The sequence below is a fragment of the Balaenoptera borealis genome (genome assembly GCF_965194805.1).
Source record: "Balaenoptera borealis genome assembly, chromosome: 8".
NCBI classification, from domain to species: Eukaryota; Metazoa; Chordata; class Mammalia; order Artiodactyla; family Balaenopteridae; genus Balaenoptera; species Balaenoptera borealis.
In genome coordinates, this window is record NC_138865.1 from 103,531,334 (window position 1) to 103,549,417 (window position 18,084).

The 18,084-nt window shown below is 42.7% G+C and overlaps 1 protein-coding gene across 1 annotated transcript in view; it reads right to left on the reverse strand.

The window, feature by feature from the left end:
• The window catches only part of TNFSF8 (TNF superfamily member 8), a 31,588-nt gene extending 20,799 nt beyond the window's left edge, over positions 1–10,789 (reverse strand). Inside the window, exons 1-2 of the mRNA XM_082402060.1 lie at positions 9,932–10,789; positions 199–241 (exon numbers count right to left, since the gene is read on the reverse strand). Coding sequence (XP_082258186.1) covers positions 199–241; positions 9,932–10,126 — 238 coding nt within the window. The 5' untranslated portion in view covers positions 10,127–10,789. The remainder of the gene's footprint in view (positions 1–198; positions 242–9,931) is intronic.
• Positions 10,790–18,084: the final 7,295 nt, after the last annotated feature.

Consider the following 18,084-nt stretch of genomic DNA (forward strand, 5'->3'; position numbering starts at 1 on the left):
TGGGAGAACTTGTGGGGATGTGAGTGCAGCTCAGCGGCTACTCAGATGAATGGAGATGCATCAGCTCTGCCCTGATGGCCCACGTCCGCCTCCACCCACTCTTCTGTTGGACACTATCATGATGTTTCTGGTTATTAATCATCTGTGATGTGATTTGGATGCGCCCCTGCACATTTACTCCTCATTCCAAAGTCTTACCTCCTTTAAGGTGGAATTTGCCCGGCGGGTGGGGAATGGAGTCCTGGAAGAGAAGAAAGAGGAAAGAAAAAAAAAAAAAGGCAGCATGAGAATGTCATCAGATTGAAACAGCTAGTCTTTTTCTTTTCCATTTTGGTTGTCCTCAAAGTATTGTGCAATTTAGAATTCATGTTCCATCTGACTCTTAGATTTAAAAAAAATTAATTCACTGACTTAGTTTACAGTGGGCTTTCTCATCCATTTGCTTTACAACCTGCTTATCAGAAGCACAACTGGAGGATTACTATCCTCATTTCACATGTGAGGAACTGGGGGCCGAGAGGTAAAAAGCTTATGGCAGCTCAGGGACTAGAATCTGCAACTCAACTTTCAGTCCAGTGCTTTTTGTTTCTATCACCACATGTGTTATTTTTTCCTACTTTGATTAACATAAGAGCAAACAAGTGTAGTATATAAATATATGTGGGTTTTGGTTTTTTTTTCTATGTTTGATTCAGTAGACAGTGAAAGTATGTTGTAAACATACCTAGGAAGGTCCATTTCTATTTCTCCTGTGGTTGGAAATTCTGAATTAATAGAACATTTACGTGCCAAGCATTGCAAAGATACCAAAAATAATTAAATTGGGTCCCTGCCCTCATGGATTTATTACAAGTTTATATTTGACTATAACATCTAAATACTTATAAATATATAACATAAATAAGCATAAATGTCTATTATTTATTTTAATATTCACATGTTTTATGTTATTTATTCTGTAATAAGCATAAATATATACATAAACATTTACATAGTTAAGTAAGAGGTTGATAGCAGATAATCTGATAGCAGATCGTCTTCTGAAGGAGGGCCCCCAGGCTGGGGAGTGGCGGGGATGAAAGGAGGTCTTGCCCAGGTGCTCTGAGTACGGGCAACAGGAGCAGATGGGCACAGCTCTTCACCCCTAATTCCTCAGAGACTAGCTTCCTCCCCGGTCTCCCTCCCCCTTCTCCCCACCTCAGCCATTAGAGACACCCCTCAGTTGTCCTGCCAATGAGGAGTGAAGTGTCTTCTTTATCTTTTGACCTATCCTGGTCAGGATCTCCTATAGTGCATTGGATTGAAATATTAATAAAGACCTAGAGAAATGTGAGCATTTACAAGGGTGAAAACAACTTCCCAACTTCTAACGGAGCAAGAAGTTAGCAGCTGCCCACATCTTATTTTCTTAGTGTTCTGTATGAACACCTGGGACCATCTAGAGTTCCCTCTTTATTCTACCATTGCTCTAGGGGCTCTGTCCTTTGCCTTCGATTGCCAGCTCTCCTGATCAGTGACTCTCTTCTCCAGCCCAGATGGGTGGCGGTGAGTCAAGGGAGACTCCTGAAGCAAAGCCCCGGCAGAGCACTGATCTGGAGATGGAAGTCAGTATAGATTTGGGAGCTTCAGCTTATCAGGGAAAAGAAGTGAACTTGGCTTGGAAGGTCCTTCCTTCCTTGCTCTAACCGTCTATGATTTTGTTGCTTTAGTTGAAAGCTCTTAACCTAATTAACAGTGCTGTACATTTGTGGTCTCTCAGTTGCACATGTATTTCAAAGGAAAACCTGATGTCACAAAATTCCCCTCCAGGTTGCCTCTGTGAGACAACAAACAGCATTTCATAATTTAATAAACACCTAGTTTACTGCCAAGCATGTCCGTCGATTAGTGTGGTGTGCAAAGACGTGAAGGAAAACATCTACGTTTAAATGTGGTGCTAAGACCCGTTGAATTCATCGGCTGCCCAGGAACATGTCCTGCCAGAGCAGCAGCCCCCGTGGAGCCATCCCAGCGGCCACTGGCAGTTGGGAAATACCAGGGAATCATACATTCAGCACATGTTGAATTGGGCACCTGGTGTGTGCCAGGCTCTAAGTTAGTCATTGGAAGACGTCCTGTGGATTTTATGGCTCGATCATTAAAGCAGTCATTTAAGATATACAAGTAAATATCTAATTAGAATTGCAAGTTGTGGCAAGAGCGGCCAGGAGAGAGGCAGAGTGTTTCAAAATAGTACTTCTTGAGCTTTAGCATGTGTATGAATCACTTGGGAAGCTCCTTAAAATGCAAGTGCTGATTCAGCACGTGTGGGTGGAGCCTGAGAGTCTATTTCTGACAAGCTCCCAGGTGACGTCGGTGCTCCTGGCCCACAGAACACAATTTGAGTAGAAAGGTTTTAAGAGATAATATCTGGAAGGAGATCTAATTTACATGGGCGGTTGGGGGTACAGGGGGAGTCTCTGCCATTTGAGGGCTTTCTGGTTTTCTAGCTTCAGACAGGAGGATGTCAGAAACAAAGCTTCATAGTACAGGAAAGAATCCTGTTGCTTGAACCTTCACCCAGGACCCATGACATCTAAGACAGAAGTGTGACTATTCCTATCTTGAAGAGCTCCTGGGATGAGGACAGGTCTCCAGAGCTTCCCTTGGCTACCCATGGTAGACAAGATCAGAGAATCAGGGCCAGAGGGGAACCAAGGCATCCTTTAGTCCATCAAGCTAAGTTTCACAGGCAAGGAGACTGAGACACTCATAAGTCAGTGGAATCCCAGATCCCAGACTGAAATTCTCCAGTGCTCTTTCTATGCCCCAGGAGAGATGCTATCTTCAGAAGCCAAGGATAGAAAAGCTTATTCTTCCCCAGCCCCCCGCCCCTTAGTAGTCCTTGTATTTGGAGGTGCAGAAGTAGGGTGTAAAGAGATGACGACTTAAATTTTGCTGAGGACTCTTTATACCCTAGGTGCTATGCTCAGTGCTGCCCATCTATCTATTCCTCTTTAGTAAGGTACCTCCCAGTCTTAGAATTCTTTCCCATACCTAGCCTGGGGATCCGGGTCTTGGCTGGGGAAACGTGAACTACCGTGCTTAGCAACTTGGCTTTGCGGTCAATAGTACATAGGCTAGACATAGACACAAGCAAATGTACCCTCCCAAGTTGTCATTCTCAGCTCCATTGAGTAGCTCAGGAAACTTCATCTCCGAGGTTACCAACCAGGTACATTTCCTTAAGTGTACTTCTCTCTCTCTTTTTTTCCCCAGACTCTGTGTGTCTAATGGGTATCCTCAACAATGTTTCTGTGTGTGGAGGGAGGAAACGTCACATTTAACCCGTTTGTTTCCAGGTGAAATGGCCTGTTCTGACCATCTTCCCCGCCTAGGAGTCTGTTTTCCCATTTCCTTTAATCACTGTGATTACAGGGCTAATAATGCTTCCCTCCGCTGGGTTGTTGTGGACATAATAAGATACTATACATAGAGTGTTAGCAAGTACTTGAAAACTGTAGTTATTTTGGTTACCCTATTAATCCTAATGAGGTGCTTAATTTGCCTCAATACCTTGAAAGTCTTATTTCTTTTTGCAGAGCAAAGTATCACAGGGCATTTCAATTCACCCCTATATTTTATCTGGGCTGAAAAGCAGGGGAGTCAGCTCCCAAATTTACTTTGAAAAAAGATACCCTCTCTGATGGAAAATGGCCAAAGGCAACTAATATTTCGAATATGCCAGGTGGCCTCACATCTTGTAAGGTGGGCCATGGAGACCTTTGCCAGGAATGCCTCTCTTATTTTCCAGTGAACGTGATTAAGCACTTAATGAGGGTGCTTAATCCTCGGGGGCTAAATGCTTTACATGCATTATCTTATTTGATCTTTACCCCAAGAGTTAGTGATTGACTAAGACTTAGAGAAGTGACTTAATGATTATAGAAGGTCCCATAGATGGTGAATAGCAAGGAAAGTATTCAAACTCTGGCGTGTTGACTTGGAAGGCAATGCTCTTCAATGCCAAGCCACATTGCCTCTCTAGGGTAGGGCAGGATGAAGCTGGGGCAGGAAATCCTCCTGAGACTCCATGAGAAAGTGGATGGAGGTCATAGAAAATTTTCCCTGGCAGCCTTTGTTTTGGTAATGTTAGTGAAAGTGGTCATTGGAATACAGTGGCTTAAAGTAGTGCTTCTCCCACTGGGGATCTTGTTAAAATGCTAATTCTGATTCTGTAGGTCTGAGATGGGCCCTTAGGTTTTGCATTTCTAATGAGCTTCCAGATGATACCAGTGCGGCTGGGCCAGGGTCCACACTTTGAATAACAAGGGCTTAAAGACCTTACTCAACAGGCAATCAGGATACTGAGGCCTTCCTTCCCCAAGGAATGGGGAATGGCTTCTGGAGGCTGAGTGTGGAGCTGAGCTCATGTATGGGTTTAGGAAGTCTTCCTAGTCTGTTTGTAGGGTGGCTTCCTATCCTCTCATCTTCCTCTATCAATGCTTCTTGCCACCTAGCTCTAAGTCCTGCTGCCCCCCTGTGCAGTCTGGACTGACCTCTGTTCTGGCCCCGCAACTCCTGTCCTCACACTTGGGCTTGCCTTCTCCCAGACTGTGCGTCTCCTCACTCTTGCCTCACCTGGAATGCCCGGCACCATCTCCACCTGCCACCATCCTTCCAATGGAGAGCTCTTCTCCATTGAAGAATGTCAGCTAATAAATGCAAAAGGGATCATAGAATTAGGCAATTATCATTCTTCAACCCTCAGTGCATTAGCTGACTCAGATGAGGGTCATCATCAAAGAATGCCAAAAACATGGAGTGAAGGATATTGGTATGTGTTCAAAGTATTACCCCATAGATTACTTATTAATAAGAAAGAACAAAGTGTGGTACTAAAGAGATAGCCAGTGGTCTCCGCCTGAATCAAGTGACTAAACATTATTGCCAATAATGGGGCAACCTGACATATACCTCTAGCCCTGCTGCAATAAGAAGTATATAACATCGCCTATGTACTATTCTTGCCAAAAATGTTTTATCTGAATATAATCACGCGTAAACACTAAGACAGTTCCAAAACGTAAACTATTCTACAACAGAACTGACCCTTTGAAAAAGTCAATGCCATGAAAAACAACAAAGAGCAGAGGAGATTTTTAGATCTGTGCTTCTCAAACTTTAATGTGTTTGTAGATCACCAGGGACCTTATTAAAATGCAGGTCTAGAATGGGGCTTGGCATTGCTAACAAGCTCCAAGGACCACCTTTTAAACAGTAACATTCTAGATTAGAACAGATAACCTGAGAGTGGATTCTGGATCAACAAACAAAACAAGGCACAACAGCTGTAGAAGACATTTTTGAACAAGTGGAGGAAATTAAAATATGGACTATATATTATAATAAGGTGATATTACCAAATTAACATTAACTCTCTTGGCTATGATAATGGCACTGCAGTAAGTAGGAAATGGGTGCTGAAATACATGCAGGTGAAAGGTCACACTATCTGCAACTTACTTACATATATATAGAAAGAGCAGAAATATGGCAAAATACTAACACAATGAACTTAGGTGAAAGGTTATATGGGTGTTTACCATTCTATTTTTCTGTAGGTTTAAAGTTTTTCAAAATAAAACTTTGGGCATAAGACGTGATCCTACTAATTCTTGGAGGAGGCACAGCTTCCCTTCTAAGCTCTTCTGCAAAGCCTTCCCTCATCCCAAGCAGAAATTGTCTTCCTCTCCTCTGGTATGGCATTCAGTGCCATTCTGCCCCAAATTCAATCTCTTGAGTGTTTGGGCCTCATTTCTCCAACTTAGAGATTCTCGGAAAAAAGCGTCCTGCTTTACCTACTTGGGTCCTTCCCTCACGGCCCAGCATAGGGCTTTCCCTGGAGAAGATTTTCAGTGAACTTTTTTGGATAGATAAATTGAATGCATTGGAGAGAGTAACTTGGGTAGAGAGAAGAATCACAGGGCATTTCAATTCTCCCCTATATTTTACTGGGCTGAAAAGCAAACCAAAAAACCTTACCACCATGACCACCAGTCACCACCCCTATACTCCACTCTTGGTGGGGAAGTAGGAGTGGTATTGTAAGGATAAATTTTTTTTAAAAAAGAATTTTCTTTGCTGATAAAGGGAAAGAAGGCAGCTGCTTTCTCTTCTTTCTAGAGGACATAATGAGCCCTTGCTCTAAACTTGTGGACTGTAAATGGATCTCTCTAGGGGTTGGATAAGTCCAGGCTCCTGGTTTGTAACAGAGATGTCTCTAAGATTGAAGACCTCAGAGCCACTTGAACTGTAAACACTTCTGGTGTCAACCTTGTAGCCTATATATAATCTATATATAACCCTTTGTCTCTGGAGGAGATATGAGAAATTTTATTATTTTTCTTTTTTTGTTGTTTTTCTTTCTTTGCTGTATGAATTGTGTGAAATTTCATCCTGACACATATGCATGTACTCTGTTGTGCTTACTCAGTAAGAAATCAATTTTCTGTCTTTCCCATGAAGATCTGTCTCTTTGTTGGTAGGACTTTTACTTCCTCAAGAGTAGTATATTGGTACAATCTCTTTGGAAGCTGATTTGCATTATTTATAGAAATGAAAAACACATTATATTACCACCACTAGGAATTTGTCCCACAGATATACTTGTAGATGTGCACAGTGGGCAAAACTTCTAGAGGAAAACCTGAGTGTCCTTCACTAGGCACAGATGAAATATGAAGTACAGTAAAATACTATGGGACTCTTCAAAAGAATGAGATGGACTTCCATGTATTGGCATGGAAGGATCTCCAAGATATACTGTCAAGTCAATAAAGCAAGGTGCAAATTTATGAGTTTACTATAATGACATGTGTATACTGTATATTTGTAGAAGCATAGATTTTTGGAAGGACATGGAAGAATCTGTTAATGGTCATTATCTCAGGGAAGAGGGATTGGTGGTTGGGTGGGGAGAGTGTGAGAGATTTCTACTTTTCTTTCTTTTCCCTTGTTTACTATTTACTTTTCTTAAACCACAAGAATATAATATTTTAAATATAATAGTTTCAAGGTAAATAAAATACAGCCACCACAGAGACTTAAGACATCAGTAGGCAATAAGTTCCCTAAGTAACATGAAAGCAGGGATTTTGTTGGCTTTGATCAAGGCTCTATACCCATTACTTAGAACAATGTCCTGTACAGAGCAGATGCTCAATAAATATTTGAGGTTGAAACCTAAGTTCTTTCTTTGCCTCCCCCAAGGAATTTGGCCTTGGAGTTATTTGGCCTTGAAGCCAAATCTCAAGGCGATCTTTGTTGATTTTCCTACATGCCCTTCACTTTTCTTCTCCATCACTTTTCTCACACTGTTCCACTGGCCAGGAAAGCTCTCTCCTCTATTCTCCCTTCACCCATTTGAAATTGTGCACATTTCTCAAGCCAAACTGAAATTTCAATCTCCAGTGAAGTTTTTCTTAGATCTGCCTGGGAAAATGTTCTGTCTCCTTAACTTGTGGTCTCATGGTAGCCCTATGTGCCTACCTTCCATCGCTTATTATATATTATGAGTTAAGCTTGTTTTAAATTTTGTCTGTGCATGTGCCTTTTTATTTAGAACTGTGACTTCTTAGGCCAATAGAACCATTCTTATGGTCCTCACCCCTGCCCCTATCCACCCTCACAGTAGAGTGCTATGTGGCCACCAATCCATTCCATTTTTAATAATTGGGATATGAGTTTAAGGTCCTTGGTTATCTCCCATTGACTCCTTTATCAGAAGTCCTGTTAGAGTCTCTTCATTTGTCTCTTCACTGTCATTTGTGCCTGTCCTAAAGCCAGCCTGCATTCCCTCCTCCTGTAGGAAGCCTTTCCTGATAACTCAAGCTCAAGGGGATAACTCTCTCTTCTTAGCTCTTCTAACAGTTAATATCTGAACAAATTATTGGAAATGGTATGTGTAAAACACTTAACTTTTAGCGTTGCAGTTCTTTTAAGCAAGTAACTGATATTTCTCCGGCTAACAAATCACAGTACACCAAACCCTACAATCAGGCTTTGAAGTGAATCTTTTCATATCCCAACGTGAGGGTAAGTCAGGGAGATGGACGCCAAGAAGATAGCGCTCCCAAGAGAAGAGCAGGAGCGGAGTTTCTTAGTGCTTCTGTGGCTGGCTGTATCATCAAAGGGAATGGTGTCCTGATTAAATAGTCAAGCAGTCTTTACCACCTTCACAGGACGACTTAGGTCAAGCCCTGTCCCCTTTCTGTTCCTCATTTCCCACATTTACAAAAATGAGGGCGAAAGTTCCACTCTAGTTCCTTCATGGAAAGAATCAGTTCAAACAAAAGTGGGATTTGAATAAGGACCATTCTGGAGCTCTCTCTAGCTTTATATGTTACCACCACACCTTACACCCCCATCATCTCTTTCTCTTTTCCTTCCTTCCTTCCTCCCTTCTTCCTTCCTTCCTCCCTTCCTTCCTTCCTTCCTTCCTTTTCTCTCTCTCTGTCTCATAGCAGTTCTAGCTGCAACCTTTAACTACAGAACTTTTCAAAGACCACTTTAATTTCTTTGCTTTGGCTCTTGCTATAAAATGATACACCTCTGGTTTACTTCAGATTAGAATTATAGAAATTATAGAGCCTCTACAGAAAAAAAAAAAGTGTCCTAGAATGTTTTCAAGAGTATTATTCCTAGTAGATGTAGATGAGCCCATTAAATGATGACTTCCATAAATTCTACAATCTAAACCTCAAATGCTAGCAATTCTGTTTTCTTTCACTTTTATGGAGCTATGAGCCTCAAAGTTTCATTTAAATTTCAAAGCTTGATGATGCTTGAGAAACAGATACCAAAGCCTTTTAAAGCCTGGTTCTTTTTAGCAATCAATAAGTTAAAGATCATTCAACCTAAGACAACTAAAGGAAACCAGAACAAATTCTGCAGGATGATAATACCATAAAAAATGGGAGCTTTGAAGGAATAAATAAAAATGTACTTACTGTGGCAGGTTGGGGGGGGTACAGTTCTTAAACTATCAAAATTATTTCATTAAAAAATTCATGAGCAATATATACTATCAGTACGGTATTTTCTATAAAATACATGCTGGTGGATTCTCTGTAAACACCAATTTCCTAAAATATGAAGAAGCTTCCGCCTTCATCTCTTCTGTTTTCACAATAAATCTTACCATTTACTTCAAAAAAAGGTGAATTTCCTGAGACCATTTGACCTCACAGTGTGTACCCATAATTGCTTGTAGTTTCAGAATTCTGAGCAGTCTCAAGGGAACAGGTGTGAAAAACATCGCTAGGTTCTGCCTCTGTGCTTTTTATGTTTTTGTGGAAGAGCTAAGCTCTTCAAAGCAGTGGCTCAGGAGGAAGCTTTCAGTCTGTCTTGTGAGCTTTAACGCTGAAATGCCCAAGCTCTAAGAAGCCCTGATCTTCTCTCTTGCCTCTTTCTCTTATAGACTTTGGCCTCTGAAACTTAGCTCCAGGTTAAAAAAAGCTCTTAGCATTGGATGAGGCCTCCGAAGTCTCAGGAACATTTGGACAGAGAATATAGAACCTTGGAATCTGGTCTGAAGGCATCGAAGACATGATACCAAGTTGTACAAATGTGTTACCAAGTTTCCTTCTCACTTCCTTCCTTGATAGGAATGTTGCTCTGGCTCAGCAACATTTAAATATTAATTTCTCAAGGCTAAGAGCTCCTCGCCCTTCTTTTGGCGCCTGTGAGTCTGGAAAGTTTGGAGATGATGGCTCAACAAAATTTTCTCTCAAAAAGCCAAACTATTTGACAGAGTTAAGTTCCCATTTCTTTGCTCCCTTTCTCTGCATGATACAGGTTCTTTTTTAAGTTCATTTACAAGTCTCTCTCTCTCTGGAGAAAACTGAACATAAATCAGAAAGCAAAGGCAAAGAAAGAGAAGTCCACTTACCGTCTTCTGAACTACCAACACCATAATGGTTGCCACAGCAAAGAGGAGACACAGAGCCAGTGAGGCCGTGGTGAAATAGAAATAACCGCGGCTAGTGGTTCCCAAGTGGCTGGTGACGGAGCCTGCGGGCACATGCATGGCTGGGTCTTGAGAAGGGGCCAGTGGGTTGAGTGCTTGCTGCAGCCCTGGGTCCATTCTTATATAGTCTTCCCCACATCACACCTTATCTCTCCTCATCTGATTCGGTTCTGGGCCCATCTCTGTTCCAAGAAGGATTCTCCCCCTGCATCCCGGATCATGTGACTTGGAAAAAAACCTTCACCGTCTGCCTCATGAAGAAATGCTTCTCTGGGGGCGTGAGGCGAAAGGCAGCAGCGCGGGTGGGGGAGAGGTTCATTTTTCATCGCCAGGGATTAATGTGAGTGAAGAGAAACTGTAGCTACAGAGAAGGTGGCTGATGTCAGAGGGTGAGTAGGAAAATGACGGTTTCCCTACTCTGCTGTGTATGTGTGTGTGTGTGTGTGTGTGTGTGTGCGCGCACAAAGCAACTTCTGTTTCAATCACACTCAGCCACAAAACGCCTTCCGGCTTGAGAAGCTGCACATTCTCTTTAGCAAGGCCTGTGGCTCAGAAGTCCTCATCAGAAAAATGTCTCTTTGCTGGGCCTCGGGGAGGCTGGATTTCTTGGACTGTGGTAGAATGACTCAAAAGGGTTGATAATATTGGCTCCTGCTAAAAACTGGAAATACTACCAGATATCTGGGAAGGAAGGGCCCACAAATGTGGAGATTGAGCCAAAGGGAGATAAGCTCATGGCAGTATGAAATTTGGTGACAGGTTCAAAGATACTGTTTGAGAGGAGGAATCTGGAAACACTGATCTGGAAACACTTGGGCCTGCCATAAAACTCAGAAAAAGGGGAAGGAATTGGCAGTGAGGGTGGGTGTGGGGAAGCGGTATGGGGCAGAACGCAGGGGGGGGTGTGTGTTCTGTATGGTGTGTGCGCGTGTTGCCTGTGGACGGTGGGTGTGTGATACGTGTATGCTGTGCATGTGTGGTGTGCCTCCGTGACGCGTAGTGCATGATGTGTGCCTATGTGTGTGTTGTGTGTTGTGTGTGCTGTGTGGTGTGTGTGTATGTGACCACTACACTTGAACCTCTTCTGTCTCAGGCGCAGTGCTAGGAGATTTACACAATGCCTCACTTCACCCTCACCTCTGCCCTCTGAGGCAGCTAATATTTCTTTTTTACAGGTGGGAAAATTGAGGATCAGAGAGGATGAACACTGCCTCAGTCAAAGTTGCAAGATAACTTGGGTGCATAGCTATACTCGTCTGGCCCCTTCAACTGTCATTGCACTTGAAGGCTGAAAACCTGAGGTCTTGTCTCAGCCCAACCACATAATGGTCTTGGGTCCTTGTACAAATCCTTATGCCCCTCTCTTTTCCCCATCTGCATTGACAGCCACCATGAAGATCAAATGAGATAGTGATATAAGAGTACTTCATGAACGGGAATAGACTTGGCAGATGGTATTGGACCATTCTGGTTCAACGTTCCAAATAGTCTGCAATTTAGACAGATAGAGTAGATAGATTCTCTGGGGGGCAGAGCTGTGTCACATCTGTGGTTACTAATGATCTCCATTTCAAAATACCATTTAAAAAGTGAATCACTGCATAATTGGTGCCTCCGGATGTAGCTCTTTGAAAACTTCATTTGGAAGTACCCGGGTCTTGGTAGCACCCCTCCCCTTTCTGCTCACTTTTTGGCTGCCGTATATCTCTGAGAGCAAGCAGAAATCCCAGATTCCCCCAAGGAAAGGTCCTGTGTCCAAAGCCAAGCTTGGATTATTACCACTGCCACCTTTGCAGAGATCCCACTGCTGACCGTCACCTAAGTTGGGTCACTCTAGGAATTGGTCTGGATATTCCTTCCAAGTGAATCCATAAAATGATAGATTCTGGAGATGGAAGAGCCATCAAGAGGTAAATTTTTGGGGGTGCTAAATAGAGTGGTATAAAGTGTACCCATTTTATAGTCAAGGAAGCTGAGGTCCCCTTGATCCCACATTGGACTTGGTTTTGGAAGAAGTAGGTGCACGCATTCATTTGATCTGTAACGGAGGTGGGAATGAAGCAAGCCAGTGTTTTGTGGGGTATGCACCCGGCTGATTCGGGGAGAAGACTGTGTCCTGTGGTGGGCATGAGCAGTGAGTGGGTAGCAGGGGGCTCTGTAACCTTCCCAGAGCTGCTGAGAACAGACTGCCCCCTCGACCTTTCTCTGCAGTCTCTTTGATGAAAGTGGAAAACTTCTGATTGTTGAATGGAAGCTGTGGGTGTTGAAAAATAAAAAGGCTTTGCTTGAAGTGCAGGTCTTCCTGAAGGCCCGTGGGGCTCAGAAGGGCAGTGGAAAAAAATGTTTGTCTTACAGTTACACATTTTGCATACAGTACAATGTCCTGGGAGGGAAGGCTGACAAGGGGGAAAAATCACCCTTTTGTTTTTTTTCACTCAGAACCTTCTGAGCAGTTGAGATTTTCAGAGCAGTTTGCTTCCCTGGCTGCTTGTGGGCCCAATTTCACTCCTCTCCCTGTGGCACTCCTCCACTCATGAGCCATCAGTGGTTTCCTAATTCTCACCTCCATTGGTCTAAACTCCTCTCTGCTGTCAAGCTGTGCCAGAAGCTAGCCTGGCCCACCGAGTGGTCCCATCCCTTGTGCTAACTGGCTTCTTTCTCCTCTCTCTCCAGCCAACCAGTGTACAAATGGAAAGAGCTTTTACAGAGTTTCTTGCTCAGTGATTTTCAGATCCTTTCTGGAAGTGAAACTGTACAGTGAGTGTAACAGTGCAGGAAAGTGGAGTTCTCTGGTTGAAGCAGAAGCAGGATGAGGAGAAGGGCTGAGCACAGACTGTTCATTTATCGTTTAATAACCCGGGATCTCTCTAAGATGGAATGCAATTTGGAAACTTGTGATTTAGCTCAAAGCCCTCAATCCTCAAATCAGGAAACAGAGACAAAGGAATGGAAATGACTTGAGGGAGGTTCCTTGGGGAGGGGTAGAGACATACTTAGAAGACCCTGTGCTCATTCTCATGCCCTCTCTGCTAGTATCCTAGGCACACCCTGGCTTCTTGCCACGTTCTCCTCACTCTCCCACCGCCTCAGATCCTCCCTGTTCCTCGAGGCCCCTGCCAGCCTGGCTGCATCCTCTAGGAAAGCCTGCCTGGACCTCTCAAGTCCACCAGCAGCCTCTCTCCAGAGCCCTCTGTCTTCATGCCACATAACATTGCATCTCATCATCTATTTGTCTTGACACCTGTCGTGAACTTTGCCTTCCGCATAAGATTAAGAGTTCCTGAGGGCGGTCTGCACTTTTCCAGTCTTTTGAGTCCTTGCAGCCCACCCTGCATTATTCAGTGCTGGGCCTACATATGGTCAATCTGCAGGCAATGATTGTGTTGATTTTATGTTTATGGAAAGAGAAAGTTCTAGAAGTTTGGCTTATACAAAGGGATTGTGTGATGGCATATCTGTCACTTCTCAGTGGACCCCCCCCCCCTTTCCCTGTCCTTCTGCGGATGGCTCACCCATTGCCTTTTACGTTCCACCATGACTCCAGGAGAGTCACCACCAGCCTCCTTTCAGCCTGTAATCAGTTGCTAAGGTGTGGCTGCAGCACCTGAGACTCAGTGGGCAAACAGAACTAATCTCTCATCCCTTCAAGAAGGAACCCCATTTTGAAAATATGAAGAGGAACCAGCTGTAGGACCCCCTCCTCCCCTGCCATCGCTTCCCCATAAGAGGGACTGTGAGATCTCTATCATGTAGACAGACTAGTTGTTCCCAAAGCATGGTCCCTGAACCAGCAATAGCAGAACTTGGTGGCACTGCAAAAATTCTTGGGCTCCACCCTAGAACTACTGAATCAGAAACTCAGGCTGGGGTTTAGTAATCTGTGTTTTAAAGAGCACCCAAGGGAATTCTGATACCTGAAACCATTTGGAAATCATTGGTTTAGGAAAATAACCTGTCCAGCTTCCAGAAAGAACCTATAAGGGATCATCTGGTCCAGACTCTGGCCTTTGTGCAGGTGAAATTCTACCCCCTATTGTGCAGGTGAGAAAACTAAGGCTCATGAAGAGGAGAGTATTGGCATGAGGACTCCTTTTTTTTGTTTTTTAATCCCTGGATTGAGCCCTCTTTCTAACCTCAAATGTGGCTGTAGGCTGCAAAAATACTGTTGCTTATGCAGATGGAGATATATTTGTCGTATTTACCTAAAGTTCTCTTGCGGTGATCACTGCATGTAGTAGCAAGAAATCTTTTAAAAAACTATTGGTGTATGTGAGAGGACAAACTCCCCCGGGGTATCTTCAAACAATACAACTTGCAATGAAACTGCCTATTGAGGAGGGAGGGCCCGTTCCATTAACTGGAGAGGCCTTTGCTTCGCTGAGGCTAACTAACTTGGAGAGACTGGACACTGGAGTTGGCCAGAGTGGCACTTCCCTGAGAGGGTCCAGTGACGACAGATATAGTAGAGGAAGGGTTAGGGCAGGGTCAGCAAATTGTGGTCACCGGCCAAATCCAACCCACCACCTATTTTAATAAATACGGTTTTATCAAAACACAGTCGTGCACATTTGTTTATGCACGTCTATGACTCTGTTTGCATTATAACGGCAGAGTTAAGTAGTTGCAACAGAGACATCATGACCCATAGTCTAAAAATTACTATCTACTCCTTTACTGGAAAAGTTTGCTGATCCCTGGTTTAGTGTATTAAACTCAAAGCAGAATAACCAAAGAAGGGATCTGGAGAAAGGAACAGAAATGCGTTTCCTAAGACTCTTCTATAAAATCTTCACTTATGGTTACATTATTAAGTCATGCTTTCATGAGAACTGAGAGTGAGGTATGGCAGAAAACATCTGGGAAATACATAGATAGGTATACTTTTAGTATTGGATATATGTGTGTGTTTATAAATAATATGTAGTAAACATATATATATGAATATATACATGAATACACACATGTTACTCCTGCCTACTTTAGAAAGGTTTTGAGACAACTTAAAATAAATGCACAGATGTATAAGAACTGAAGCCATTAAAACAAGGCAAAAGGTAGGAGCCAAACTATAAAGGTAGAGTGTAAAGTGCATGGATTAGGAACCCTGGCTGATGAGCACAATACCCCTGAGTTTCCTGGTAACCAGGGCAAAGAAGAAAGAAAACACATTGGGTTGCATAACTCTTTGATGGTAAAAAGCAGATGAGTTCAAACAGAGAAACGGACCCTTTGTTGCTTGTATAGGTGCTTTGAAATATACAGTCTCTGACTTAAGATAGTTCAACTTACAATTTTTCGACTTGACGATGCTGTGAAAGTAATATGAATTTAGGAGAAAGCTCGCTTAGAGTTTTGAATTTTGATCTTTTCCTTGGCTGGCAATATGGGTATGATACTTTCTCCTGATGCTGGGCAGCGGCAGCTGCAGCCCCCAGTCAGCCACGAGATCACACGAGGGGAAACAACCATTCTGTACACACACAACAGTCTGTTTTTCACTTACAGTGTAGTTTTCAATAAACACATGAGATATTCAGCATTTATTATAAAATAGGCTTTGTGTTAGATGATTTAGCCCAGATTTAAGCTAATGTAAGAGTTCTGAGCACATTTAAGGTAAGCTAAGCTAATCTATGATGTTCTGGAGGTTAGGTGTTTTAAATACATTTTCAACTTTTAAATTATAAAAAGTACTTTCAATTTACAGTGGGTTTATCAGAACATAATTCCATCCTAGGTCGAGGAAGATCTGTATAACATGTTCTCAAATGACAAATGAATGTAATCTATGAATTTAAATTATGACATTGCAATGACTTAGGATAAAAGCCATTTTAACAAGTGAGAATACTGGAATATTTAAAAAGAAATGTTGTTTTATGATTTTCAATGAAGCAGAACTGATGATAAATAAATACTAAGGAAGTGAGAGATTCAAGAAAAAAAAAAGCATCACTTTCCTAGCCTCTAGGGTCTTACAGTAGAGTTGAAGGACTAGAAAATTCTTAAGTTAGATGGTCCTTAAGAACTCAATTGTTATTCAAAAAAGAGAGGTGAGTTTGCACTTTTTGCAAAGCTGAGGAAAGGTCCTTCCATATCAATAAAAAAAGATACGGGAACATATAGGATGATGTGTTCTACATCACCCATTGGGTGTTTGGGAGCTTACTGTGTGCCGGGCCCTGTCAATATAACAATGAACACGGCAGATGTCATCCCTGCCTTCATGAAGCTTATAATCGGGTGAGTGAGATGGGCAATTAAATAAGTAATTATAACATGATTGATATTAATAACAGATGATTCAGGGTGTTATATGTGCACAGTGGGAAGACTCGAGGTCTCTTATCACTCTCTAGGGGACTTCCTTGAGGTGACCTCTTTGACGTCTACATTAGTTTAATGAGTAAAAATCCACCCAAACTCTACTAGGTCTTTTCACTCTCTTTCTTTTCCAGTGTAAAATCTTTTAGCATCTCTCCTTGCCTGTGGAGCCCTGGTTGCGTTTCCTTGCAAGACTTCCCAGGCGTTTCCTGAGGCTTCATTTTCAGCCTCTGATCCCACTTAAACCTTCCCCCCACTCCAGGTGCAGTTTATGCTGTTCCTCTGACCTGCTAACCCTTCCCCAGAATCCGTTTCTGTGCAGGCAACATCCTCACTGCAACATCAAATGCCCTACCTTGCTCCAGCAATTCTCCTGCTCCAGCAGGTTTTTCTTCCTTTTTTTTTTTTTTTAAGCTGCTGTTCAAATGTTGTCTCTTCTCTGAGCTTCCACCCTCAGCTTCCAGTAAGAAATATATCCCTCTTTTCTCTGCAGGGTTTCATAGCATACTTATACCCCCAGTCAATAATGACGAGAGTAATAATAATTATTTTATAATTACAACCACCACCTACATTTAATGAGCTCATATTGTACGCCATTCACATTACATTAATAATCTCACTTAATTTTTACTGTTATCCCATAAATGCTGTTATTCCCATTTGGCAGATAAGGAAACTTAGGCTTGGATCTGGCATTCTGACACAGGTCATGTAAAGTCCAGCCTCTATTCTCTGATTGTGTTAGATTTTCGGATTTCACTGGAGGTGGAGGTTGACACTGAAACATGTCCTAAAGTGTTGTTTCCTGATGTTAGCAAAATCAGGAAGTGACCTTTTCTTTTCTCTTTAAAGTGGGCTAACTTTTCTTTTTTTCTAGTTCTACGAAATTTGAAGCTTGATGGGTCTTGGTTTTGAAGTAAAAATCTATTTATCCCTGGAGTAAACAATTCAAATTGAACAGGTGCTTTAGCTGTGCAATGCTGCATATTTTCAGTTGCAAAGGGCCAGGCAAAGGAGAAAACATGTGAACCACAACAGAATGCACCAATTCATTTTTCGTGGCTATTATTTTTACTGGGAAGAACAAAGGAGTCCCAACCTAACCTTGCCTTCTTAACATCAAATTTTCAGCTGTGCAAAGAAAGGGGGTATTGGCAGATGGAAAAATGCCAAAATGTGAGTGCTTGCACAGGGCATAATCAACAGAGGGAGACACTAACGGTGTGAAAAATGGAAAAACAGGTAGTGGAGCACTTCTCTGGGAAATGCATCCCCAGTGAAGTTATGGAGGAGTGCAGGTGTTTGGAGAAGGTTCAGAGAAGTGTCCTGGAAACACAGACCCGACTTCAAATCCCCTTTCCCTTCCTTCTACTCAAAACAAACATTTGTTGAGCACTCGCAGTAAGACGCTTGTAACCTTTGAGAGGGGGATCTACTTAGTCACCCCAAGTCTCAGTTGTTTTTATTGGTAATGTGACAACAATCATTGTCACTTTTAGGGTGGTTAAAAGATTGATATTGTGTTTAAAACACCTTAGAGGGACTTCCCTGGTGGCACAGTGGTTAAGAAGCCGCCTGTCAGTGCAGGGGACATGGGTTCGATCCCTGGTCCGGGAAGATCCCACATGCCGCGGAGCAACGAAGCCCGTGCGCCACAACTACTGAGCCTGCGCTCTAGGGACTGTGCTCCGCAACAAGAGAAACCTCTGCTCGCCACAACTAGAGAAAGCCTGCGTGCAGCAACGAAG